Source organism: Accipiter gentilis, chromosome 28, assembly GCF_929443795.1.
Source record: "Accipiter gentilis chromosome 28, bAccGen1.1, whole genome shotgun sequence".
In the NCBI taxonomy this organism is placed as follows: domain Eukaryota; kingdom Metazoa; phylum Chordata; class Aves; order Accipitriformes; family Accipitridae; genus Astur; species Astur gentilis.
Window position 1 is genome coordinate 13,173,766 of NC_064907.1, and position 27,438 is coordinate 13,201,203.

At 45.0% G+C, this 27,438-nt stretch overlaps 2 protein-coding genes across 2 annotated transcripts in view; one reads left to right on the plus strand and one right to left on the minus strand.

The window, feature by feature from the left end:
* The window catches only part of PGBD5 (piggyBac transposable element derived 5), a 71,049-nt gene extending 54,116 nt beyond the window's left edge, over nt 1–16,933 (minus strand). The window contains exon 1 of the mRNA XM_049831369.1: nt 16,132–16,933. Within this exon, the coding sequence (XP_049687326.1) occupies nt 16,132–16,843 (712 nt within the window). The 5' untranslated portion in view covers nt 16,844–16,933. The remainder of the gene's footprint in view (nt 1–16,131) is intronic.
* RAB4A (RAB4A, member RAS oncogene family) overlaps nt 1–19,803 on the plus strand; it is a 471,873-nt gene extending 452,070 nt beyond the window's left edge. Inside the window, exon 9 of the transcript XR_007509865.1 lies at nt 19,793–19,803. The gene's annotated coding sequence lies outside the window, so the exon portion shown is untranslated. The remainder of the gene's footprint in view (nt 1–19,792) is intronic.
* Nucleotides 19,804–27,438: the final 7,635 nt, after the last annotated feature.

The following is a 27,438-nucleotide window of genomic DNA, read 5'->3' on the forward strand; positions in this document are numbered from 1 at the left end:
GTATCACATACACATTTATTTAAGCATGAGCTTATATGCTTCTCTGGATTCAAAGGATAATGTACTATATTAGCATCCCTCGACACTCACCTTTGAGTTTTAATTTGCATCGCTCACAAATCAAAAGGATGTTCAACAGCCTTGTGTTCTTCTCAAGTGGAAAGAAGTTTCCAGAGCACACACTTGCTGTGCAGTCAGCCATGCAAATTATTAATCCTAGAAGCAAGGCTGAGTCTGCAATATGCATAGTGGTAGGAAAGGAGGAAAATGTCTTTTTACTATAAAAATGCACTGTAGTCTCTCCTGCAGCCCCACTGTCCTCCTTTCAGGGCCTTACAACTACCACTCAATAGATTCTGGTTGCTCTCCTCAAACCTTGGCAAGTGAATTGAAACTGGGTGTTCTTCAGGGAACATGGGTTTTTCCTTTTGATCATGGGTCTTAATGTTAGTTTCTACCACTTATACTCAGATCTGTGCCAAACTTACTACTGTTCTATGTATATAAAATGTTTATTAAGACCTAATTAAATGCTAGGAGGCATTTAGGGAGCAATCCAGTCACACAACTTGCCATTGAATTTTAGGTATGTAGCAATGTCAGGCATTTAAGTTCCTCATATAGTGGAAGCAAACAGGTTGTGCTTTCAATAAACCTCAAAAGGGATCTCTGAAGAAATTTTTGATGCTACAGTTTGGGAGTTAACTGACAACAGTAATCTCTTCTAGGGTCTCTTAGGCTCCAGTCCAGCAGAGAGCATTTGAGGCAGATACTTAACCTTAAACTACAGTGATCAAATTATTCTTAGGCACCAGGGCAACACTACACGGAAGCACATGTTTTTGAAGTGAGATTACACATTGCTTATAGCCCAGGGTTGCTCCAAACAAATGACTTAGTGGTATAAGTATTATAATGTCAAGTGATCCAGTCTGTAAAAAAACAGGAATAACTACAAAACAATGAGTACTGAGAAGTACAGATTCCTCAAAGACACAGCAAAAGAGCTGCTTAAAGACTCTTCTTAAAAAAAACTAGGTTTTTTTTTACTTGAGTTTAAAAGCTTGCTTACTTTCTTCTCCCCCTTGTAAATTACAGACAAGGTGACTTACAATGGCTGTCTACAGCAGTGGTCACAGAAAGCAAAGCTTAAAATACATGGGCGCGTTTCCTTTCTTTAGGAAGCATTCAAGCTCCACCAGTATGCAGAACCGTGAGTTCAGCTAGGCTCAAAGACAAAAAGAAAAGCAACAGCTACACCAAAACTGCTTAAGCAACCATAAAATTTTGTTTTCTTGGTAGAAATTATCACTTGGTTTTGGGCACATCCTCCTGCCTCTAGAACCAATGTCTGGGGGATAAGGGGCTCCAGAGTACACTGTGCAGGTGAGGGTAGAACCAGACATAGGGGACCCCATCCCCACCAACAGAAGTCATGGAGGAGAAAGGAAAATATTCCTTAAATGCTTGCCGCAAAGAATTGAGCCCATTACTTAGTGCATTAGCCTCTAAACTTCCATTAGTCTTTTCTGCTAGGCAGCAGGAACACAGATGCATTCACACCTCAGGCCCAATAAAATGCTCACTCAAAACTCTATACAGGGGCAGCTGACACCCCTCCAAAGGGCAACCCTCACCCAAACAGAAGGCTGATTAATCACGGGATAACCACGCCCATAGATAAGCACCACTCCTGTTAGATCTGAAACTCAAATTTTGAGCTGCACACTGTATTCCTTCCAGCTTTTTAATCCTAAATTTGATGTTGCGGTGGGTGTGACAGTTGTTCGCATATTGCATCTCCTACACAAGCAGATCTGGAACATCAGCTGTAGTGGGTGTGGGTGAGCAGCGTGGTCAGGGGCATCTGGCCATCACTTTCGTATGTTAGAAGCACCAGCTGTCATCTTTATGTGACACTATGAATGCAAGAACAAGCAGAGGCTGGTTTCACATAGCCTTGCCTCTCGACATCAACTAGCTTTTTAAATGCTGGAGATTCTGTTAAAGCCTACAGGCTCTTCTCACTACAAATGTGCTGTCTAATAAGGATTGAACTCAAGCAAGCTATCTTTCAGCAAGGGCAATTCAAAAGGCTGTCACCCCATCAGCTATTTTTGCATATGGTAGGTGAGAACTCAATACTTGGAAGACTTTTACCTTCTCCTCCCACAGGACAGACCTGGGCACATGGGGCAGAGCAAAATTGCAAAAAGCCTGGCTTACTAAGCAGCAGAATTTGAACAATGAAGCCCCTGCCCCAGATTACCTGCAATTTTAACAGGAACAGTGGACACAGGGTGTCCAGCAGAGCCCAGAAGAATAAAAAAAAAGGAAGTTCCATAATGACCAAGAACATCATGTTAAAATGTGAAGTATCAGTAGGTTCTATATTAAGACGTAAGAGAAATGTTCATTTTTATGACAGCAAGGGATTCTAGGATTCTAAGAAGTGAAATACAATTAGAGAAACTAAATGCTGTAGCAGAGAAGAGCAGGTTAGGAAAGGTTATAGTAGAGATTAAAAGGATTCAGCAGAAACGGAAAGCTTCAAAGTAAAGTTTTGAACAGCTTTTGTTATATTTGTTTCTTGGTCCTTTTCTGATTAAAGTATTGCGCTGAAGCATTCTCCCTTTAGGTGCCCATTTCAGCTTAAAAAGAAAGAATCCCATCTCCCTTTTATCTTAGGAAGAAAGCTGACATTAGAACAATTGGTAGTGCACTGCTCGATGTCAAGCTGCTCCAGGTCAATACTCAGACCCCTCTTGAGTCAACCTTTCAGCAAAAGACCTGAAGAAAAGGCACGGTTTGTATTTTAACATTTCACTCACTCTACTGCAATATCTAGCCATAAAATGGTATCAAATGTTTCTGCTTCAGCATACAATACAAATGGCTGCTTTTAGAAAGAAACTAATGCTCACTTAGTTTCTTTGCATTGATTCAGGGAGTGATAGCCAACAGCCAAAAAGAAAAGAAAAGAGTTAAAAACTGGTACAATCTCAACAACAGCATTAACAGTGTCAAGTCCATTTCATATTCCTAGAACAATTTCATATTCAGTACCCACTTTGACAGTACAAATTCAAAAATATCCATAGCTGAATATTTTACACCCACCATCTGTCCCAGAAAGCAAATAGGTGCTTGCACTGTAATTTGCACTTAACAGAGCTCAACATGGTTTGTATTTACCCCAGTCTAGTGGGACTGCAGGATTAGGTACTTCTGGCTATACTCCCACCCCTCTTAACCAGAAACAGCTGTGCCTTGTACAGAAGGATCCAAAATGCTCTTTAACCAAATAAAATGGGGATGAAGGAGAAGAAGAAAAAAGGGAGGCCAGTGCAATTTTCAGGACACAGAGATACATAACCTAGGCGTGCTTCAGATGTCAGGGCAAGGCTTTTCCCTTCATTTTCAAGGCAACTAATGAGGTTCATAAGAAAGTAAGTTTATTAAGTCTGAGGACAGGACACCAGAAGCTGCAATACCTGTGGCAGAGACAAAGACAAAAAAATTTCAAATCTTGCAGTTTAGTATATTTTTTTGTTTCTAATTCTCAAATACTAGGAGCCCCATAACAAGAACCTAAGTGAATCCAAGTTCAAGGTAACATATTAAGCTGAGAGAAGAAAGACTTTCAAAGAGAAATAAAAGACTTGGTGACTTTAAACTTGTTACTCTGATCTCAATACTCCTCAAAGACTGAATAGAATTTGGAGGAAGGATTAATCAAGGACATCAAGACAAATGCAGACCATTTGTATCACAGACAGGTCACCTCAGAATCATTTTTAGTGGGTAAGCTTCTAAGATATTACTTACAGGATAGCTGAATTTATCTGTTCTGTTTCTAGCTAGGTACTTGTTAATTGGCAGCAACAGGGATGAGTATGAGTATTAATGTCTCCTCTCTACCCACATCCTTGACAGAGAGGAGTTGTCTGGATGAAGGTAGGTGACTTTGGGAAAGAGATTTTTTGTTTCTTTTTTTACTAGAACATGGAAAAAGAACCGAGTGTATGATCAAGACGCCAACAAGCAAAGCTGGGCTGATCATCCTACTAGATAGTAGCTGGATTTGTCGGCCAAAATCAATCTTACAGACCAATAATGAAAGTTTTCTCTCTAATTATCTGCTCAAATCAGACAATCTCTTATTCTGTAGAAAAGTGATGCACAACTGACTTCTAAACCAGTGGTTTTCTAGGTAGCACTAGGCAGGTTTTTAGTTATCTTTAGTGGAGATAGTGATATATTAGTGCCTTTGAACAAGGAATCATAGATCTTACTTGGAAACCTGTGCAATTTGCCAACAAAGAGTTGATCCTAAGCTGGGAAAGACAGAGAACTACTCCTAGAAGAAGTAGAGGTGTATTCTTGCAAGGGATGATTGTGAAGAAACCTGTTACTTTCTCATTTTTAGCCGGGGCAGGGGGAGGGGGAGCAGCAAATCTTTTAAATATACTTGAGGTAAATATCAGGAAAAGAGAAGACCTAAGTGCCAACAGTACTCTTTGCAAGATGAAACAATTCTGCAATGCTCACAAAGAAGTGAAGAAACAACCTTCTGATACCGAGTCCATGAACTGGAGAAACATGGAGTAGGCATTCTGTTGTCTTTCTTGCCAAGACATCTGTTAACATGGTCATCACTCATTGCAGGCATCTGGACTATGACTTAGCTAGGCCTGTCCCAGACCTGTGCTTGCCTTCCTCCACATATCCAACCTCATGGTCTACTGAGGTTTGTGTTGGGGTTCAGCTGCAAGGAGACTCTTCATAACTCAAAGAGTCATGGACAAAGGCCAGTAAAAACCTAGGCACCACTGGATGATGCAGTAACTAAGTGCCTCCAAAGTGTAGCATTGCTAATCTCACAAGTATTTGGGTAGTGTTGTATCAGACATCCCTGGTATAAGATTAATGTTTTCAACACACAGAAGGAGGCTCAGAATCAGTCATTTGAGCAGAGATACAGGATTCATGGATACACAACTCATTAACTTAGAAGTGATGCTGAGAACAATACCCTGAGTAACTGTTAAGTGTGCCTGGGCCACTTTACCAGGGCAAAGGGAAGGAGGGAGTTTCACCTTAACAGATCAGGAGGCCATGTGCAAGCACACAGCTCCTTCCTACAAGCTATACAGCCATCGCCCTGCTTCCAAAGCTGACACACGAGATGCAAGTAGCAAGTCTTTTGCATAGCTCTCCAACACACAGCCTGCCACTAAGCACCTTCCCTAGCGTTTGCATTTATCTTCACCAATCTAAAGCAGAGGAGAAGAGTGCTGGAAGGGACCTCAGAAGTCCTTTAGTCTAGGCCTCTAGCCCTGTTCAGCGCACATACTGTGTGTCAGTCTATCACAACAGGTTAGCACCACTTGCTCTTAGGTTTCCAGTGACACACCTTGTGTTCTGCAGCATTGCGCTGTCTGTTTAAGAGTTTCTATCGTGTCTGATTTAATTATCCATCAATTCAATTTATACCTGTTATTCCTTATATTCAGTGTTCAGAGCAGGTATGGCAGATAATTCCCTTTCCTATAAAAGCCCTTGCTTACCCATATGGCCACTTAGCTTAAAAACAGAATACTGAAAGGTGGTCCAGTTAGTAGATTTTCTGCTCCTCAGTCCTTTCTCTTCACATTTGACTATTTGCTTCTCACCTGGGTTGGGGATGCAGAATATCCCTCCTAAACAGCAAGCCAGTCTCATTGCAAGTCTTGCACAATCTATTTAAATATCTGGGGAGGATGTTTGCCTTTTCACAACATGACACTGAGTCACATTTGTCTGGTGTTCAGCTTCAACCTCCAGTTCCTTTTCCACCTAAACAGTTCATCCCCTCCATTTTCCACTTCTGCTGTTAATCACTACTGCCTTCACACTAAGCATTTCTCTCTTGCACCATGCCATTTCCCCCTCCCGGGGGCTATTTCAGGCTGTCAAGAACCTTGCAAATTCTCAGCCTACCCTCCAGTGCACTTGGAGTCACTCCCAACTTCATGTTATCTAAAAGTTTAATAAACAAATTCAGCAAGTAAGTCCACCTCCATTCAGGAAGGCAGTTTCAAATTCTCATTAAATTTGAAAAAAGAAAATTCTTCCATCAGAACATTTACGCTTTTGCCAGATCTTTATGCAATACATTTTTTGAGATACTGGGCCAGACCTTATCGAATTCAAATGGAGACAGAAACAGACATTTGCAGTAATGACAATTTTAGTGAGAATACCTGACAGGGACTAGATGGTATTTATTCAGTCAGATGCTTCTGCACCTGCCTGCTTCTCCCCCCTATATATTTTAATCTCTGCAAGGCTCGTTGCAACAGACATAGTATAACACAAAGCACAGTGTGAAACTCAGAGCTAGTAATGCAGAGATGGTTCCTGCCTCAAGAATTTGCCCCCTATTCAGTACAGAAAACAAGGAGGTAAGTCTGACGGGGAACGCAGTGACCATGGCAGGCCCCCGCAAAGGCTCAGGTAGCTCCTAACTATGCACAGCCGCTCCAGGTGCCAAAACCACCACCACAAGCTGGTACCTTGTTTCATACATGAGAAACAAACCACCAAAGGTAATCTGAAGCAAAAGTAACTTGCAGGGCACTTAAGAAATAGAAACGTAATGAGAAGTCAGCACTATCTCCCAGTTGCTCTGTGACAGGGTAAGGAGAGCCCAGAGCCACTGGGAAGCGGGCTGGAAGAGCGGCCCAGCCGAGCACCGCCAAACTCCTTCTCAAGACCTTTTTTTTGTAGAAAAGGCATTACAGAAGGTCATGGCTTTTGCCAAAGAGGTGGTTTCAAGGAGCTGCTGCCAGTGGCCCAGGGGCACCACCGTGCCTGGCTGTCCCTGCACAGGGCCCCGTGGCAGCCCCTGCCCCAGCAGGGCTGGCCTCCAGCCCGCCACAGCCCTCCCCTGCCCAGCCAGGGGCCAGGCCGAGCCGGGCCCACCTGCAGGCCCACGTCCTGACCCGGCCTCAGCCTGTCCCTAGGGAGGGACATCTCTGATGTCAGTTTAAGCGTGAGTCATTACCCAGTAGTACAGAAGCAGATGATGAAAGGCCTTTTTTGAGAGGGTCATTCCTTATTTATCAAGCCCAACCCCTGTCAAGTGGAAAGAGCAGGATGTCATTCGCTCCGAAACCCATCGCTCTTTTCCCAACGGGGGAGATTTGCAATATGCTTAAAGCCACCTCCTTTCCTTACCCTTAAAAGAAAAGACTATTTGCAGCAATGTTAGCACCATGAAAATAGCTACAGATCACTCAAAGGCACTCTAAATCTTAGTGCTTAATTTCTTTTAATCTTGAAGCCAATGACAAGAGGGAATTAACGCAGATCTCATGAGTATAAATCTTCAGACGTCGTATTTTACTTCATCGCAAGCCAACCAATAACTACCAATAAAAGGACAAGTTTATAAGTAAGGAATAACTATGATGGCTAAGAAATGAGGAAAAGTCTTCAGTTTAAGGAGGTCGTCTCATTTAGTGATCCCGTTCAGGAATACAGTCCAGCAAGCCCTTTGAAAGGCTAAATAAGAATTTATATCCACATATGTATTTATATCCATAACGCAACATATCCAGAAAGACAGATGTAAAAGCATCTTACATTTTTCAAGATCATCTTGGCAATCCCTCACCCCAAACCAAAGGTGGTTCATTTTCGCTAGGCCACTGCAGCAAGTGAAGGTTTACGACCCACCACCCTGCCCTCTCAGGAAGGCTGGCCACCCCTTCCCTTGCAGTCCAGTTGAACTGTTTTCCCTGTACTAGGGCAGAATAAGTAAAACTAGATCCCCACCCCAAATACCATAAGCCATATGCATAAGTGCATACATGTATGAGTTTCAATACATATAACCTCTCCAAAGTAGTTTTTCTGGGCATGGACTGACAAGATTACCGTTCCCATGCCGTGTATCGGCAGGGTGCATCCAGCAGCAGACAGCACAGTGACATCAATGGGAACAGCCACATGCACAGAGCCACACACTGACCCCAAATTGCACACCTACAAGTGCTACCCTCCAGGAAGTCAGCCAGCATCTACCTTTCAAAAAAAGCAGAGATGACTATACCCACTGGGTAGTCAGACTTTCCACAACAGTGAATTTCGTAATTAACTTAAAAAATAGAAAGAAATTCTCATTTTTTGCTCCAATTTAATCTGTCATACACACCCATCTCTCTGCCATATGTAATCAGAAATGAATCATGGTTATAACAGCAGCTGCTTTAAGTCTTTTTTCTGCTTTTTCTTCACTAGAAATAACACTTCCATTTGTGCTTACTGATGAGCTTGCTGTAGTTTTTATCTCAGTCCAGTAATCTTCCCATCCAATGCACAACTAGTTCCCCCCATCCATCCAGACAGACATGATAATCTTCGCTTCTGTCTCCTGTGTATCCCTCTCTGACATGATTTTTGCATCCTTACAGTGTTCCTCATGGACTATGCTTCAGTATGCCCAGTTTTCAACTGCACAGCTACAGCTTTGTATTGCTTGCTGAATACAAGTTGCTTGGTTTTGTTCTTTGTCCTTCTTAATGGCAAATATAGTTTGTCAATATAGGTCATGTGAATCCCTCACGCTGTCCAAGAAAGCAGAATCAAAAGCATGTTTTTTATCATGTGCCATTAATACCAGCTGTCTTCACAGAAAATCAGGAGATAATCCAGGAGTAATTTATACAGAGCCAAAATAAGCTAAGGAGATTTCCAAGCCTATTTCCCTCCAGTCCCTCAATCAAGAAGCTCTGGCCTCATTTTTAAAAGACCCACTCAGTTACGTGTCCATTCATTTTCAGATGGAGCCAGTGACTGATTAACGTCCTGTTCTTTAAGCAATATGAAGTGGGAGTTTGGATAAGCTCCTAGAAAGGATGCCTGGCCACAAGGAATAGAGATGTCAAATGCTAGTATTCTCATGAATTTGTCTTAGCCATGCATTCCTTTTGAGTCCATCTCTTCTGTTTTCTAATAACATGCCCAATTTTGGGCAGTATTCAGAAGGATGAGGTATTTTAGGGTTTATATTCCACTGCACTCTAGATGAGATGAATAACTGTATCCACGATTACCTTCCCTTTGGGCAGCACCTTGCATTTCCAAACTGCTAAATCCATCTACTCCAAAGTTTTGGAAGCTTGGGCACGGGAGAGAAACAAAACACCTACATGAACAAGCATACCTAAGAGAAATTTCCAGCTTCTTTTACCTCTATGGCATCCAGGACAGCTTCCTGTGGCCTAGCAGTCTGTACAGAATTAACAAGTCAACTCCACTATTAGAATCTTCATTAGACTCAGCAGAGAGGCTAATTTCCTCTCCAGGTTGACTTAAAGGTATGCAGACAAGGAAATTGTTTGCTGTACTGTTTCTGTGATGTTGACAAAGGGACATGAGTACCTGTAGGAGCTAATGTACTTCTTTTAAATGACCCCATCAATAGCTGCAAGGGGAAAGACTCATTTTATGCAGTAACAGATCTAGGAGTAAATATGCTTTTTCTCTGTAAAAGGCTAGATGGTGTCTATGGAGAAGACCTTGATCTGCAGTGCTTATTGTCGTGATTTAACTCCAGCCAGCAACTAAGTACCACGCAGCCGCTTACTCACTTCCCCCATCCACTGGGATGGGGGAGGAAATCGGGGAAAAAAGGTAAAACTTCTGGGTTGAGATAAGAACGGTTTAATAGAGCAGAAAAGAAGAAACTATAATGATAATGATAACACTAATAAAATGACAACAGTAGTAATAAAAGGATTGGAATGTACAAATGATGCACAGGGCAATAGCTCACCACCCGCCGACCGACACCCCGCCAGTTCCCGAGCAGCGATTCCCTGCCCGCCCCCCCCCCCCCCCCCCTTCCCAGTTCCTAAACTAGATGGGACATCACATGGTATGGAATACACCGTTGGCCAATTTGGGTCAGGTGCCTTGGTTGTGTCCTGTGCCAACTTCTTGTGCCCCGGCTGGCCATGAGAAGCTGAAAAATCCTTGACTATAGTCTAAACAATACTGAGCAAACACTGAAAACAGTGTTACCAACATTCTTCGCATGCTGAACTCAAAACATAGCACTGTACACCAGCTACTAGGAAGACAGTTAGCTCTATCCCAGCTGAAACCAGGACACTTATAGACCTTCATGTCTCAAGTACTGACCAAAACTGGTTCTTTGTATAAAAGCAGAGAAGTACAGGGTTTTTTTCTGTGAAGTTCATCAACACTAGGTTATTCCCCAAATGCATGGTTAATAGCAGAGGTCCGGGCAAAAGAAGGAAGGGAACACAGATAGCTAACTTGCACTAAATTTTAGAATCAATAAGGCTGTCATGTTGTGCACTTGATTCACGTCAGTGATGATGGAAGCAGGAAAATGTGCTCTAAACTCAGTAAAACCACCCGAAAAGCACATTCAGATGTCATAAGACATATGAGATATTAAGACTCTGCGTAATTCCCTTATTTAGCAAAACTTAAAACCTTTAAGTCATCCTGTAAAGGCTCTGCAAAGTAATAGTGTACATCTTTGTGACAGATTTATCATATCTTCCTGGAAGTGTTGTGATGCTGTCATTATAAGTAATTTCTGCTTAGAACTTAAGAACAGATTGCATATAGATACGCAATTTTTTTCCAGTATTTTCCATGGTTATGCAAGTCAATAGCAGCTAAATTCTCTGATGACATAAATAAGCAAGAACAAGTCACATCACTGCCACTTTATCCACTTACAGTCAGAGAATTTGGTCCAGATTTTTCTGAAGCAGATTCTGCCATAAGTGACTAAGTAGCTTCCATAGCTTTTCTTTCACCTGTGGAATCTTCTAAGTATTGACCTCAATCTAATAAGACTAAAGCCTTCAGATTCTATTCAGGACTTGAACCTGATCAGCACCACTGTTAGATGGTGACATGTATATGGCCCTCTTTTATGGCCCAGCCTGACCCAAGAGCTCTTCCTCCAGGCTCCCTGCTGCCAGAACGCTGCTTTGCCATCTGCCTGCCCGCACTCTTGCGAAGAAGAGTATCTGCATTGGATCTCCTCCTACATCCTGCAAAGACTTTCCACAATTCTCTGCCCAGTTACAATTCTAGCCATTCAAATAACAGCTAAAAGCCTTTCTCTCCTTATCTGTATCACTTTCCTCTCCTTTGATTATTTAACTGAATTGTTTTGCTCTGCTAAAACTATTTAGAACACAGGTCAAATGAACAACTCCATGCTATATCAATATATATTGTACCATATGATTTGCTGGAGACTAACCTGAAGGAAGTAAATTCATTTTCCTTATTTAACATTAATAAAATAACACTGCCCAAAAAAACCCCAATCAAGAGTGAAGTCTTATCAGCTGACCTGCAAACAGATACTTGTGATTAAGCATAAGAAAAACCTTTTTTACTGGGTGGTCACAACCTGGAATTTAAAGCTGTGCATTGCTTCCTTGACTTTAGCTGGAACATGCAGGCTCATTGAATCTCTCAGATAACATACCCTCCCTTGTGCAGAAGATCATCTCTCATGTGGCAGCCATGATGGAATAAATGACTCTTTCCCATCACCTGGTCTTTCTGGAAAACAATATTCTCATTAAAAAAACAAAGATTAAAAACTACTTTAAATATTCTTTTAAACCTCTTCAAGGTGACAAGGAGACCCTAGTTGCTAGACATGGTCTACGCAACTTCTCCCCGAGAGCATGCTGTTCTACTGGAGTGTGTTCTTCAAAGATGGTAACTACAGCACATTTAGTGTTTCAGAGAAATACTCTGGAAATCCATAAAAAGCTAGTTACACTCTCTAAATGCAACTTGAAGAGGAGCTGCTATGCTCTTTCAGCAAGGAACATTCTTAACATTTTGTCCTCGGGCCTAGGCTTCAGAACAGGGTTTGGAAGGCATAGAAAATGAAGAAAACAGTAGCACCGTTTGGCTCTAACTTTGAGGACTTCAGCATTAACTTTTGCTCAGACTCCCCTGCTATTGCTGCCACCCTAAAACATTATCCCCAACAATAAGTGCTCTTATATCTGCAGTCCAATTTTTCGGTCGCTGAACTATATGTATATATAGGAAGCATTGGACGCTAGGAAGAGAACGCTAGCTACCTCAATTCAGGAACATCAAGCTGCAGCAATACCAGGATATTTGCACCTTCTCAGACCCTCCACTAAAAAAGACCAGAACCAATAATGCCTCTACTTATTATGGACCATTTCCTGGCCAGATTACTGAGCTAACAAAGGAAAGCACCACCCAGAGCCACCCCACTCTCGAAGGAATGAAGAGCACACCAATTAAGTCTGAGGCAGGAGTGACCAGAAATTAAGGGTTTGCATTGACTTACCAGCACTTACTAGCTTGTCACTAAGTAATAATAGTTGCTTGCTTGCTTGCTCCATTTCAGTTACGCTTTCCCTATCCCAGCAATTGCCTTTCCCAGCAATTTGTTCTCTTACTCTTTCTGCACTTCCACGACTAGCTCTGTCCTGCCCTCAGAGGAAGGGAAGCTAGAGGACCCGCAACTATCTCTGCTTTCAGAATTAAAGCACTGTTTGGGCAGAGGTCAGACCTCCTTTCCTAGAAGCCTATCTATTTGTAGGTTCACTTCCCAACAAATCAGTTCTGCTCCCCCTTATCAGTGAGGTTTGGAGAGAATGAGAAGGGAGATGCCAAAACATGCCTGGATCCAACATTTGATCATGGATGCCATCATCGTTTTAAACACACATGACCCACGCACGGACCTGCTGTAGCCAGGCTCTCTTTATGAAAGGAAGGCATTTCAGCAGCTGCCTCCAAGACCAAGATCCACTACTCCTATCCCAGTACCTCAGAACTCACGTTACTGCTTTGGTATTTGTGACGGGCACTTGTTTCCTCAACCTATTTTAATCAGAACTACACAGTGTCACTAGTTACCAGTTCAAAAATCAGGCCATCACAATATGGTTGGGATTTTTCTCAGCAACTAGAGAGAATGATTTCACAGAGTAGCTTCACTGGAAATAACACGAAGTGCCAGCAAGCCATCTGTTCTAACCTCTGTGTTAACTTTAACAGCTATTTTGGATTTCCATAAAGGAAGTCAGCTAAAGCTATTAATGTGTTTGTTTTTTCCCCCTAGCGAGTCTAAGCACCCAGTATTTTTATTAAATGGAACAACAGTAACTGGAGATCCCTGAAGAAGGGGCAGAAAACAAAAATCAGGGACACAATCAGCAGAGTGTTGCATAGCGATGCCATCCAGTAACTTCTCTCCTGACACAGAAGTCAATCCAGACCTTCCCCAGTTTGTCAGAACTTGCCACATGGGCAAGGCAGGTGTCACCAAACACACACAGTGACTGACTGCAGATTGAGGACATACTGAACCATCTAACACTGCCAGCAGCCCCCAGAACATCTGGGCCTCTAGTATATTTTTGAGATGAAGTATGAGTTAGCTTGTCTGTGCTCAGGACTATTTTTAGGGAAGGATACAATACTTTAAGATATCAGTTTAATATTGAGGCTGGGGAAGGAAAGGCAGTATTAAGTAATTTACTCAAAAAAAAAAGGAAGCGATACTATTTTCTGCTTGTAGTTAAAAAGACCACAAGAGTTTTGTAAGTGGCTCTTAATTTTTTTTTCTTGGCAGCTTTAGCTCATTCTCATTAACTAACTCAAACCTTTTCCTCCTCCGCGCCTTCCATTTCATGAAGGGGCAGTCTCCCAAACCGAACACCTTGACACTAGGTTTGATCCTAGTCTGATTCAAAGATTTATTTCTAGTATGAGACTTCAGTCCACAAGGAAATTTGTCTTCTGGCATCAGATGACGTCAAGTACTTGCCACTAGGATTCTTGAGATTTTGACCAAAGGGCTGCACTTGGAAGTCTTGGTTGCTAACCAAAGATAAATTTTATCTCAGTCTCATGAAAACATCTTCCTTTCAAGTTCAGAACCTAGAAGGAAAGGATTCTTACATCCAATACATTGGAACCATGAACACGGTTTTGTTAGTACTCTGTGGCTGACCCTGCACTTCTTGCTTGTACTCCACTAGTGACTGAAAGATGTGCTGCCACTGCAAGGGACAGCTGTCTTGACCTCAGTGGAGACCTTTTCCTTAGCAGGTATGGACCCAAACTTTTGGGTCAGAACAGCGTCCAACAAAGTGACAATGGTGCCAGTCCAAGTATGCTTAACATGTCTCCAGTTATGATACATGCATGGTCTAAAACCAGTCGATCTACAAACTAGATTTGTAAGAGCTTAGTTATATACACTGCAGTAGTTTCCATAGCTTGGAATTTGAGTAGTCAAAATAAAAATATCACAGAGGGTACACATTTCACACACATCAAATCATGACACTAACTGAAATTCTGCCAAACCAAATCACCGTGCTATGAACAGCGTGCAGCATCTATCATCATCATCATGATCAACAGAATGAAAGGGCAGCAGCAACCTCTTCTCCATCTATTACTAGGAGGAAATATTCACAGCAATACCCATACACCTTCCTCAAGAGACGTCCGCATCTATTTCTGACAACCATAAATCAGACTCCTTTATTTCAAAGGAAATATGAATTCCTGAATTAATAGGTCATCAACTTAATTCTTTTCCAAACCAGCATTAAAATGCTAATCCCAGTTCTGTCTACGTTAAAATGGATATTACTATAAAGCAATGATATGAAGAAATAAGCCAGCAAAGGCAGAGAAATTAAGTGATAATTGATGCTGAAACAGCATCACACCATGAAGCCTATGGTCCAGAACCTGATCTTAGGAAAGCTTATGAATAAGAATCGTCAATAAAACCTACAGAGTTGTTTAAAGAGGAACATCAATCAGCTTGATCTTTAAACATTTTACAGGCTCTAGCTATTTCCAGAGGTAGATGCAACTTCTACTTGCACATCAGTCAGAAGCATGACAGAACTTTCCCCGGGCTCCAGTCCCAGGTCCGCCTTACTCCCCCATCCCACGCCGCTTCCTCAAATAGGTTTTTGCCTGTCCCACTGCACAAATTTCAGCACACTACACCAAGTGTAGCAGCACTCTTCTGCATTTACCTTTTAACAGCAAAATGAAGGAATTAAACACTACCAAAAAAACCCCAGCGAAGACAAGCAACCTTAAGACAGGCAAACTGTCAGCTCAGTTAGGGATGACAGCAATCATCACGTCGTGTTCTGAGATGCGAGTGTTTTATTTCACATCCCAGCTCTTCATAAGCGTTAATCTTTTTTTGCAAAGCCTTGCTGCTACACAGTCAACTTGGTTGTTGAGGCCTGCAGAGACAGACACCTTACAATGGCTCCCAAGGCAAAACAGCGGTACAACTTGCTACACAAGCCAGCCCACGGAGCTCTCAGTGCCGTGCACTGCCGCTGTATGTCACCTCATGCCAATTCGCCGCTCTTTTGGGATTCACCCCGGCCAAAAGCCGTGCAAGACGGGTTGAGCTTAGGGACGGCTAGACAGAAAGCCTTACAGCCAGAGGGAATCCGCGTCCCGTTCCCAGAGCCCTTCTGCACAGCACAGAGGCAGGTCACCCGCATCGCCCTGACCGGCGCTTTTCCCCTCCTGCAAGCAGGGGAGAGGAGCCACCGGCCACACCGGAGCGCGGCCAAACGGAGTCCTGCGCAGCACACCCTGCCCCGGGGGGGAGAGAGAGAGACCCTGCCCCGGGGGGGAGAGAGAGAGACCCTGCCCCGGGGGGACCCCCGGAGCTGCTGGCGCTCGGGGCACCGCTACGGCGCCGGGGAGGGGATGCCTGTGACTAAGCACAGGCATGGCCTCCCCTCGCCCTCCCGCTCCCTGCCTCGGCCCGGCTCTCCCCGCACCAGCAGGGCCTCTCCCGGGAAGGCACCGAGCAGGAGGCACCTGCCGTTCCCCCACCATCACCACCTCCGCCCCCGAGGCCAGGGGCCGGGCACCGGCCCGGGCCGACAGCCTGGCCCGCAGGGGCTTCCCTCCCCGGCGCCGGCGGACACGGCTGCGCCGCGACCCAGGCCTCGGCACCGGGCTCCGGACACCCCCCGCTCCCGAGGGCCGCCCGGCCCCGCCGCCCACCCCGGCAGCCCGCCCTCCGCGTACCGCTGCCATCCTTGAAGTGAGGGGGTGGGACGTCTCGCAGCGACCGGGTCCAGCCCCCCTTCTCCGCTTCCTCCTCCTCCTCCTCCTCCTCCTCCATAGGGCCGGGGCCGCCCGGGACGGCGCTGCCGCCGCCGCTGAGCTGCCGCTGCCGCCGCCGCTCCGCCGGGGTGGCCGCCGCCCTGAGGGCGCGGCGCCGGGCCGCCCTGCCCCGCGGGCTCGGCCCCTCCGGACGCCCCTCGTCTTCCTCGTCGTCCTCCTCGTCCTGGGAAGAGGCGGCGGAGCGAGAGTCGGCCGAAGTGCTGTAGAAGGGGTTCCCGCTGCTGTCCTGGCCCGACTCCCCGAAGACGTCGTCGGAGATCTGCAGGCTCTCGTAGCGGGAGCGGGCCGCCTCCAGCAGCGACAGCGCCTTCCTCCGCGCCGGCCCGCCGCCGCCGCCGCCCTCCGCCATCATCTCGGCCGCCGCCAGCAGCCGCCCGCGCTCCCCTCGGCCCGGCTCGGCCGGGTCCTGCGGCCGCAGGCAGCAGCCCAGGAGCAGGAGCGGATCGGGCACGGCGGCGGGCAGGCAGGGAGTGGGGGAAGCCCCTCCGCCGCCACTGCCACTGCCACTGCCGGGGCTGAGCCCTGCCTCCCGCTCCCTCCCGCACCACCCGCCCCTGTGTGTGTGCAGGGACATGGGGGGAAGGAGCCAGCTCAACATCTCCAAGTACCACATCCAGCCAATTACCGCGGCAGTCCGCGCCCGGGAGGTGGGGTTATATGGGAGCCGCGGGCCGCCGCGGGCCGCCCACCGCCCGCCCCGCCGCCCGCCGCCGCTCCGCCCATTTAAAAAAACCACAGCACCGGCTACGGGGAGGCCGCCGCTGCGCGCCGCCGCCGGAAGGGGGGTCCCTGCGCCCGGCCCCCGAGGCCCCGGCCCCCGAGGCCCCGGCCCCCGAGGCCCCGGCCCCCGAGGCCCCGGCCCCCGAGGCCCCGGCCCCCGAGGCCCCGGCCCCCGAGGCCCCGGCCCCGGCCCTCGGGGCCCCGGCCGGAGCTGTCCGCCCGCCCGCGGTGCTGGAGCCGGGCAGGGCAGAGGCAGGAGCGCTGGCCTCGCCGCCTGCAGGCCCCTTAGTAAACACCCCTTAGTAGTAGCGTGAAGGGTTCCCGCCGGGAAGGGGCCTGGGCCTCCTCAGGGAGGAGAAAAGGCGCCGAGGTGCGTCGGGGCCTCGACGGTGTGGCCGGGGCCGAAGCAGCTCGTCGCGGTTTCGTGACAGGCGAGGGAGCGTCAGCGGGGACGCGGCAGGGAAGGTGAGGGGCGTCTGGGACCTGGGACCCACCAGGGACCGCCGCAGGGCCTGCCGGACCGCTCGGGCTCCGGGGATGCTTTTTGCGTGGGCCTGGGGTGACGTGGGGGCTCCTGCCCGTTGCTGGAGCCAGCGCTGAGCGCGCTGCAGGTCGCGGGGCTGAGCGCCCGCGGTCTGTGGTTTGGCGTCTCAGGCGAGGATACGGTGTGAAGTAGCCGTTCTTCCAAAATTGCCGCTGATCTGAAAGCAACACGGTGGCACAAGAAAAACGAGGGAAGTGAAAACACCCGTGCTCTGACTGGGTTAGTTAAACAGGATTCAGAAGTATCCCTGGAGTAATCTAAGGATTTCGTGCAGCAGCTGAAGCCCCTGCTTATGCAGCAGTCAGAACGGTCGGTCTGATGTTACAGGAATGTTTGAAATCTCTGATCAAGGTTTATTATTATTACTATTGGCATCCCACCGTGCTGGTTACTGTACAAACACTCATTAAGAAGACAGTCCCTGCCTCCCTTCTCGCCGACAGCGATAGCAGCTATCGAGCCTACCCTTTCACAGCAGTGCTTTCAAAATAAACAGTAATCGGATTCTGTGGATTGATTGTATGCAACTGGAGGGGGCATATTATTTGCATTTTTTGATGCAAACTTTCAGCGTAGGTTGATCTGAAGATGTGTTACTGCTACAGATTTTACAAATTTTATAATACCGAATGCCTCCGTCTTTAAAAAACAAAAATTAACATCCTTTGATGATTCTCAAAGACTCTAGCACAACCTGTAATATGATAAAAGCTGGACTGTGTAGGTGTTTAAAATACCAGCCTTAAGTTCTATTCAGAGATTTTTAAATTGCAATGACTTCATTAAAACTTTAAAGTTCTATGTAGTGCATACAGCCAAATCCAGAGAAAAGAATCCCACCTCCTATGCATCCATCCTTAAGCAAAGAGAAAAGCCCAGCGTGATTTGAGGGGTGAGATTTAAGCCATTTTTCTACTCTGAAAAATCTCATAAGTGTCTTACTGATTAAAGAATTATTAATTTTATATACAAATGGATTTTTGAATTTATTTTTTTTTACTGCAAGCTCTGCCAACTTAGGCTGTAACTTGGGCATCACACTGGGTTCACTTCATCTCACTGGTCACCAGAAATCATAGCTCTGTAGGCCAAGCTGTCCTTTTAATTGCATCCATGCCCCCGTGTCTTCAGAATACCCTGATGGGAAGGCGTAACTGGGCTTGGAAGAATTCTTCTTGCTGGTAATGACGAGCGACCAGGTCGAACCTCACGAATGCAGTTTGCTGGGTTGGCACGTAGAAAACCACAGGTTATTCTTCACAAATGTTGTCTGTTTTATATGCAGTTCCCATGAAATAAAAAATAGGCATGTCCTGTGATAACCTTCTTACAGAATGGTTTTTAAGACTGAAAAAAACCACTTTAAAGATGTTCACAGGTTCTTTGTACTACAGACATTGAAATAAACTTCTGATCTGTGGATGGACGGAGGTGTCCATCCAGGTGATGTAGACTTCACCTCAGCATCCAGGTTTTATGAAAGTGTCCCTGGACACTCAAATGTCTTTAAATTTGCTATTTTTCAGTAAAGCACAACAGCTCTGAAGTCCAGGACAGAAAAAGAAGGTTTATCAGAATGGGCTCCCAGTAAAAGTATTAATTGGAAGAGTCCAGAGACTGAAGAAACCCACACAGCTTTCTCTAGCTGCTGGTTGTAGCAAAGATGGTTTCTCCCAACCTTCTCGCACACTTCTCTTGCACACTTCACTCCAAAAACAGGCTCCCATCACAGCTGACTGAGGCACACTGCCAAGACCTTCCCTCCTAATGGCAGGCCAGGTGTCAGAACTTCAGCTTTCCTTTTTTGAAGAGAATGCTGGACACAAGAGCTCTGGGAGGAGACCGCTGCACCAACAGAGAGAGGCAGGACTGACCCTTGCAGTTTCCCATCCAACAGGACTTTTTAAGGATGGAGTCTCCTGCCGTACACGCACGTGCGCCTTTTGGTGGTGGAACTTTCCCCTCTTTTAGCCTCGTCTGTACAAAGACAAGTCACTCTTCTGCCTGTCCCACAAGCAGAGAGACTGCTTTATTCTCTCATGCACGCATGGGAAGATAAGATCACTTTTGTGAGACAGGACCAGAGAGGGTCCCACGCAGGGCTGTGTGCCTAGGGTTTTGGCTTGCCTTATGGTCTAAGACATAGCTGTTCATGTGTTCCTCTCAGACCAGCCACACAAACTGCCGGCTGGATTACTGTAACCCAAAATGAGGGTTCACGATTGTGAAAATTGCCATGTATGACATGATAGTATTCATTTGATCCCAAATGATTGGGGAGAGGCAGAGATAGGACAGCTGGTTCTAAAAAAGGTCTCATCAGCCCACTGGGATTTTATGAACAGTTGAGAAAAAGGTCACCAGTGGTGGTTTGCAGTTGAAAGAACTAATTATATAAACGTAATGGAACATTATAAACATAGCTGTCTTTTCTCCTTAATCACTCACACTTGTGTTTAGCTGCTAGAAAACACTACTAGAGTAAATGGACTTTTGTATCCATGGCAACCTGTGGATCCACTTTCAGTTTGCCTACAGAGAAAATGTTTGGGGTTTTGTTCCTAAAAGTTTTCTGGTTTTATTGCAATAGCAATGGTGCATTCTGTACGCTCCTTCTGAGTCTGTGTCGTGCTTTAACCCCAGCCAGCAGCTAAGCACCACCCAGCCGCTTGCCAGTGGGATGGGGGAGAGAATCAGGAAAACAAAAGTGAAACTCCTGGGTTGAGATAAAGACAGTTTAATAGAACAGAAAGGAAGAGAATAATGATGATGATGATGATAAAAGGAATAAAATGGCAATAATAGTAATAATAAAAGGATTGGATATACAAAACAAGTGATGCACAATGCAATTGCTCATCACTTGCCGACCGATGCCCAGTTAGTTCCTGAGCAGCGATCCCTCCCAGCCCAACTCCTCCTAGTTTATATACTGGGCATGATGTCCCATGGTATGGAATATTCCTTTGGCCAGTTTGGGTCAGGTGCCCTGGCTGTGTCCTGTGCCAACTTCTTGTGCCCCTCCAGCCTTCTTGCTGGCTGGGCATGGGAAGCTGAAAAATCTTTGACTTAGTCTAAACGCTACTTGGCAACAACTGAAAACATCAGTGTGTTATCAACATTCTTCTCATACTGAACAAAAAACATAGCACTATACCAGCTACTAGAATGAAAATTAACTTTATCGCAGCCAAAACCAGGACACCCTGCCAACCTTTGAGGTTAAGACTATATAGGCCTAGGCCTCTCATCCTGTGCAAGAGGTCATTAAAGTCTTTAACACTTGCCTTGCAGTCCCAATGGCCAACTGTCAGTGGCTGATTCCTTAAATTATGTTTCAACCAAGTGATAAACTGTTGAGGAAGATGCATGTTGGACCACATTATGCATAGCAGAGCACATTGAGCAGTGTCAGCACTAGCGGTCAGATGGTCCTTCGTATATACTTTACAGTTTCAAACCTCATTCTGCTTCTGCTGCAGCCAAAGGTACCATAATCCCATTGCCTTGATCAGCGTGGTCCCTGCTGGGGGTGGGATTGGGCCCTGTCTGGGTTTTGACTGGGATAGAGTTAATTTTCTTCTTAGTAGCTGCTATAGTGCTATGTTTTGGATTCATTATGAGAAGAATGTTGATAACACACTGATGTTTTCAGTTGTTGCTAAGTAGCGTTTAGACTAAGTCAAGGATTTTTCAGCTTCCCATGCCCAGCCAGCAAGAAGGCTGGAGGGGCACAAGGACTTGGGAGGGCACACAGCCAGGACAGCTGACCCAAACTGGCCAAAGGGATATTCCAGACCATGGGATGTCATGCCCAGTATATAAACTGGGGGGGGGGTTGGCCGGGGGGGGGGGGCCGAGGGGGTTGGCGTGGGAGGGATCACTGCTTGGGAACTAACCGGGCATCAGTCAGTGAGTGGTGAGCAATTGCACTGTGCATCACTTGTTTTGTATATTCCAATCCTTTTATTATTGTTGTAATTTTATTATTGTTATTATCATTATTATTCTCTTCCTTTCTGTTTTATTAAACCGTTCTTGTCTCAACCCAGGAGTTTTACTTTTTCTCCCCCGATTCTCTCCCCCATCCCACTGGGTGGTAGGGGAGTGAGTGAGTGGCTGTGTGGTGCTTAGTTACCGGCTGGGGTTAAACCACAACAGTCCCTTGTTTTGTTTCTTGGTTAGGTTGCTGAGGAAGACCACTTCAGTTTCACACTTGCCTGCTTTGGTGGTTCTGTAGCTCCCATAAATTGACAGCGAACTGTCTGAAGGGCTCTAGCTGAGAAACTGAACCACCAAAAGATGGCAAAGCATAGGTTTCTAACTCTCCTCCTCTAACCACTTCCCTTTACAGTGTTTAAAGATAGCTAGAAATGTATCAGGGTTTTTCTTGGTACTGGTCTCCCTTGTGTTTCAGGAGGTGATAATCTCTCACTGAAGACAAGCCACAAGAAGAGGATTATGGGCTACTTGGAGCAGGTCCATTAAATCTACATGTAATATGGTGGGGTTTAATACTTAATGGGATAAGAAAAGTGAGGTCTCGTGCCTGTAGTGGGAAGTCCTGTGTTCTCTGTAATATACTCTTCATAGTTAGACATCAAGCTCTTTGAGGAAGGGTCTTGTGCCATCATTGCACAGTACTTTACACTGTCAAAGCTTGGCCCAGAGCCAAGAGAATATTGACATTTCTATCTCCTCCCTAAGCTTCCTCACTTCCTATTGATTTCACAGAGTTTGTAGACGTAAGCCCTGGTGTGTGCCTGGTCCTTTCACAGCACAAATACATCAAGATGGAATAATATATAATCACGTTACAAAATTATTCTTTTCTAATCCCCTGTTCCGCAAGTGCAGCCCGGTATCTGAATTTCAAACTGTCTTCCATCTCAATGCCCTCCTAAAAAGAGTCCGAATCAGATTCGGATTTCTTCATCCAGCGTGAGCTCAATAGGCTCCAGTTCCCTCTTCCATCATTGCACTGCCCCAGGTGAACAGGAAAACTTGGCAAAAAGGCTTTATCAAGACTGAAAACAGCCATGACTTGGAGCCAGCATACGGTTTCCTCCCACACGCCCAAGAAGATGCCAGGAGGGGCTGTCCCATCCTTGGGAGAGGTCGTGGATCAGGCTGTTTTTCAGCACACCATGTGCCATCCATACTTCGCAGGGAAGAAGTCTGTACAACCACAACCAGTCACGTCACATTGCTCTCTGTGCTCTACAGTGAAGGCTTCTGTTACGTGCCTGGCTGCATAGCATGGGGAAAAGCAGCTCTGTAGGGCTTGATTTCCCACCGTACTGCCCTGTGTAATATACCTGCTCCATGCAGGGAGCTGTGGAGCTCTTTTGCCTCCTCTCTACCATTCTCCTGTTGCAAGTAACATTGATATTAGGTGGGGGTTTCTTTCTTTCAAACTCATCAGGTATTTACAGCATATGGGGTGTTGGCAACAATAACAATGCTTGTCTAGATATTTCCTTTTTGCATTCTGGTCTTCAACTTTGGGCCCTCTTTGAGTTTGAACCCTCTGTTTCTTGGATTGATATTTTACATTGCCCAAATATGATGTTAACTCAAAGCTCAAGGAAAAAAGCAAGTTGCTTTTTTCAAGTGAGAGAAAAGGAACAAATATGTTTTTTTCATAATAGGGAAAAGAGAGGTGATTTATGACACTTCTAACACTGAAACAGGTGTGGGCTGAAATTTAAAATTTAGCAGAGAAATTTGAGTACTTCAGTGATGAACACTTTTGATTTGCTTGGCTTAAGAGCCCTTGAAAACCACGTTTTGTGCATGCACAGTACATTTTTAGCAAAAGCTGTATTATGAACAAGTCTCACCTAAGCTCCAAAGGGAAAGATAAGGTGTGTTGCTCAGGCATGCATGGAAGATTAGCTTTTTCATCAATAATTTATGGACGGTCCATAGAGTATGCTGCAACGGTCCGCAAAAGCCGTCTTGCTCTCTGGCACGTGCATGGAGCAGAAGTTATATCCGGTAGGTCAGAAACACAGAACTGTGCTGCCTCTTAAAAATCTGAGTGCTCTAATGCTGCATTTGTTTTTCGATTGAAAACCACGCAGTTTTGAAATGTGCTTTTTGAAGGGCTGAGCCCGTGCACACACTTCACAGTAAGACCTGATCCAGTAAGGCAGAGCCTCGTGGGAGCACTGGTAAAGGCTGCAGTCATTAAGCCCATGCTCTACAACAGCCTGTGTCCTTCACAGTGTAAATCATGTTCAGCTTTTGATCAACATGGGATTGGAACCTAGAAAGTCCCTGGGGCTGGGACCGTGGTAGCATCTGGAGGCTCTTTCTTTAGCTAGTTAATTCTATTAAAACACACTACAGGATCATTAAGTTTGCAGGGCATGATGCCCAAAGCTAGTGGTAGGAACTTTGCTCCTCAGGACCTACAACTCACAGTCAGGTCTGTGATAGCATGTTCGCTCCTTACTATGCAAATAACGCACTCCAACGTACCTGTATTTCTACCATCTCTAGCCCTGTTTGCTGTAAATGACGATTTCAGGTCTTATCCTGAAACCAGGACAGTTCATTAGTTCAGTAAAAAAATAAAAGCTTTTTCAGACAAAGCCACATTGTGGCAACACACGAAGGAGGTGATCGGAGAACAGGATCCCATCCAGGCTGGCTCCTAGTTTGCTGACTTGCATAGCATTTGCTTTGCCATGGCCATCCTTGCTTTATCACCACCGGTCTGCAGATTTCCAAGTTCACCTTTTTCAGACCTTCCTAGAAGGATGCTTCAGCTGCCAAGCCGGGTGCCTGCCTCCCTGCCTGCCTGCCTGAGTGCCTGGGTACAGCCATATTCTGGCTATTTGCTCTACAGGCTACACCAGCGTCTATTCTTACCATTGCAGCTCAAACTGGAGGGTACTTCAGCTGCAGAATTTGCTCATTCTTTTTGTGTATCGGCTTGTGAATTACATTTCCAACACAGAAATAGAGTGGCAATATCATTAAATCTTACAAACATCAATAATTGATAATAAATATTTGATAATTAATGATTAGTTAATAATTACCTTATCAATATTATTAATAAACCATTAAACTTCAGAATATCATAAAATAAGGATAAGGTGCTATTGAAAAGCGGCCCCAAAGATACACTAACGTTATGCATACCTCTTCTTGGAGACAGAAAACAGCTTCTAAGTGGGTAGAAGAGCCACAATGCCCAAAAACAGTTCCTCGAGTTGTTTATCCTTGCCATCTACCACCACTTGCCTTTTCTATGCTGAAGTACATTCTGGGTTTTAGCATCTTTTTCTAAAACACCCTTTGAAGCCACCAGGAAATACAGTATCCCATCTGGCAGTTGCCAAGATGCATCGATTAGTGTTATCTAAATAGGCTCCAATCCATCAACAACCTATGGTAAACTTTCTCATAAGAGATCACCTCTTTGGTTTTGTGCTAGTAACTTGTCAGACAATTAATTATAATCCTATTGAAAAGGGTAGTCCTTGCAAAGCAATACAGGTTAGTAAAGTAAGTTTAGGCTGACACTCTGTTGTATTTCATCAGACACCCAACAGATTCATTTATGTTTTGGTCAAAAGCAGCCCCCTTGATTGCATTTTTTAGGGGACTCAACTTCTCTCCAGAGGGGGAAAAAAAAAAAAGAGGCTGAAAAGGCAAAATATCTTCTGTATAGGGTGATTTGAATTGCTTAAGAATCTGAAATGGAATCACATCTTCCCACAAAAACAGAGTAATGTTAGTCACAGAGTATGGCAGATGACTGTTAGTCACCATTAAATTTGAAGAGTTTACCCACTCTGTTCAATCAGTACAGCCATGAAAGAGACGAGTTCCAATTAGCTCCTGCAAAAGCAGTCTTTCAGAAGTCAAAATCTGTTCATAAAAGGGAGCAATACTGAAAATGTGTGAGGGGCCAGGGAAGAAGAAAGTGAGAGAGACTAGTTTCATTAACAAAAATAATTGTTAATCTCAAAAATACCTTCTGTTTGACATCTGTTAGGAGATAATTTCTTTTTCCAAGCAAAGGCTGAAAGTTCAACCATCACAAAATAAGTGGGCTTTGCTCTTGAGGGTAATTGAACATCTGCAGCAGTGAATGAAACATACAAACACTTCCCAGCTCTCAGGATTTGGCCCATCAAACCGTCCTTTCAGGGCACATCAGTGACTGCTGGCTCGGCACACTTGGAGTTTCTATTCTGAGATGCACTTCTGGAAGCAACCAATTCCAAAAGCTGTAGTCTCTGAATAGCTTGTAGTGTTGTTAGATATAGGATATTTAAAAGACATCTGGAAAAAAATGTTTGTGATCCTCTGTCAGAAATGGTTGATTTGCATGCCAGTTTTTCTCCAAATATGCAGTCAGGATGCGAAAGAGGAACATTTCCAAAGAGCATTGTCAAGATAAAAATCAGACTTCTTGGTACTGCGAGATGGAGAAAACTATTAACTGAAATGCATTTTTAGAAGTTCTTTCTATGTGATGCTGAAAATAATTTTACAAAAGTGAAAAAATAATACAAATCATCTTTATGTCAGATTTATGTTCTCCCTTTGTTTGTTGGTTTGGTTTTTTGCTTTTGTGTAGCTTAGATAATTTGGTTAATGCCTGTTACTTTCATACAGATGGGCATGCCCTAACGAACTCCTTGCTTTTTCACAGCTTGGCAACCTTGTTGTGTGTTGGGTTGATTACATTTCAAAAGAAGCTTAAAATTTTCTTTAAAAAGCCTGTTCCCACTATCTTAAGGAAACACATGAAAACATTCTTATGTGGTAGAATCCTACTCTGATCCTTTTTTGCAGGGAGATGATGTGGTCTGAGAGGCATTAAAGCAATGCTGGTGACCAGCTGCAGCTAACTCAAGCCAGAACACCGCTCTTCTTGATTCACCATTGCGAAGAGCTGCCGGCAACCCCCCAGCTATTGCACTGTCTTCCTCCTGACAGTACCAACCTACCGATAAATCCAACATATGAGTTATAAAGCCACCATTTCTTGTTGTATCTCAGTTTATTGCAGCGTGTTGTCCCATGGTATGGAGCTACTTGCTGCTCGCTGGGACTTCATGGTAGAGCATTCTGGTCCTCAGACCTTGGAACATTTCCTGGTGGCTTTGCTTGGGGATCACTCTTCTTAAATTGGCAGAGACTGCTTGTAGGGATCGCTTCAGTCTTCATACTCATTCTGTCACTGGTCAGACACTCGAGTTGTAGTTTGTCCGGAGTATCACCACTGTATTTTGGTCAGAGCATCGACTAGCTACCAGAACTCTACAAAGATCAGGCCCCAATACATTGGCCTGGATTTGAACAGGCACCTTCTCTGGCATCAGGGTATCAGCCTTCTCTGTTGTCTGCTTTCTCAAAAAAGGGACAAAGAAAACACTTTTTTTTTCATGTTCTTTTAAAGAAAAAAAAAAATTCCTGCTAGGTGAGCACTGCTTTGCTGAGATTGGTTTTTTGGGAAAGCTATGTATGCTGAAAGCAGCAGAATGTTCATGGAAATTCAGCTACCGCTGTAAATCTGACAGTGCTTCATGTGTCATGTCCTAGTCTGCTTAATTTCATGAAGTAAATGACAAACCACGGTGGGTAAAGGCACTGGGTCTTCACTAAATTCTGGAGTGACGTTGATATTTGTCAGGCACTTAGCTATTAGTCCTTCAAAGTTGCTTTGTAACACAGAGTCTAATAAAAAAAGAAAGAGAAAGAAGAGAAACCCTTCTGAATGCCAGTTTAGTTATTGAAGCTTAAAATAGATATTATGCAAAATATTCTAGCTGCTTGCTGTCAAACCATTCATTTGTTCACTGCAGTGCCCACTTACTTCTCCTCGCTTGGGTCACCTGCCTTTTCTAAGCTCTTTATGTGTAAGATCAGTCCCTGGAGGAGATTACACAAACAACATACGGAAATACGGTGTTACT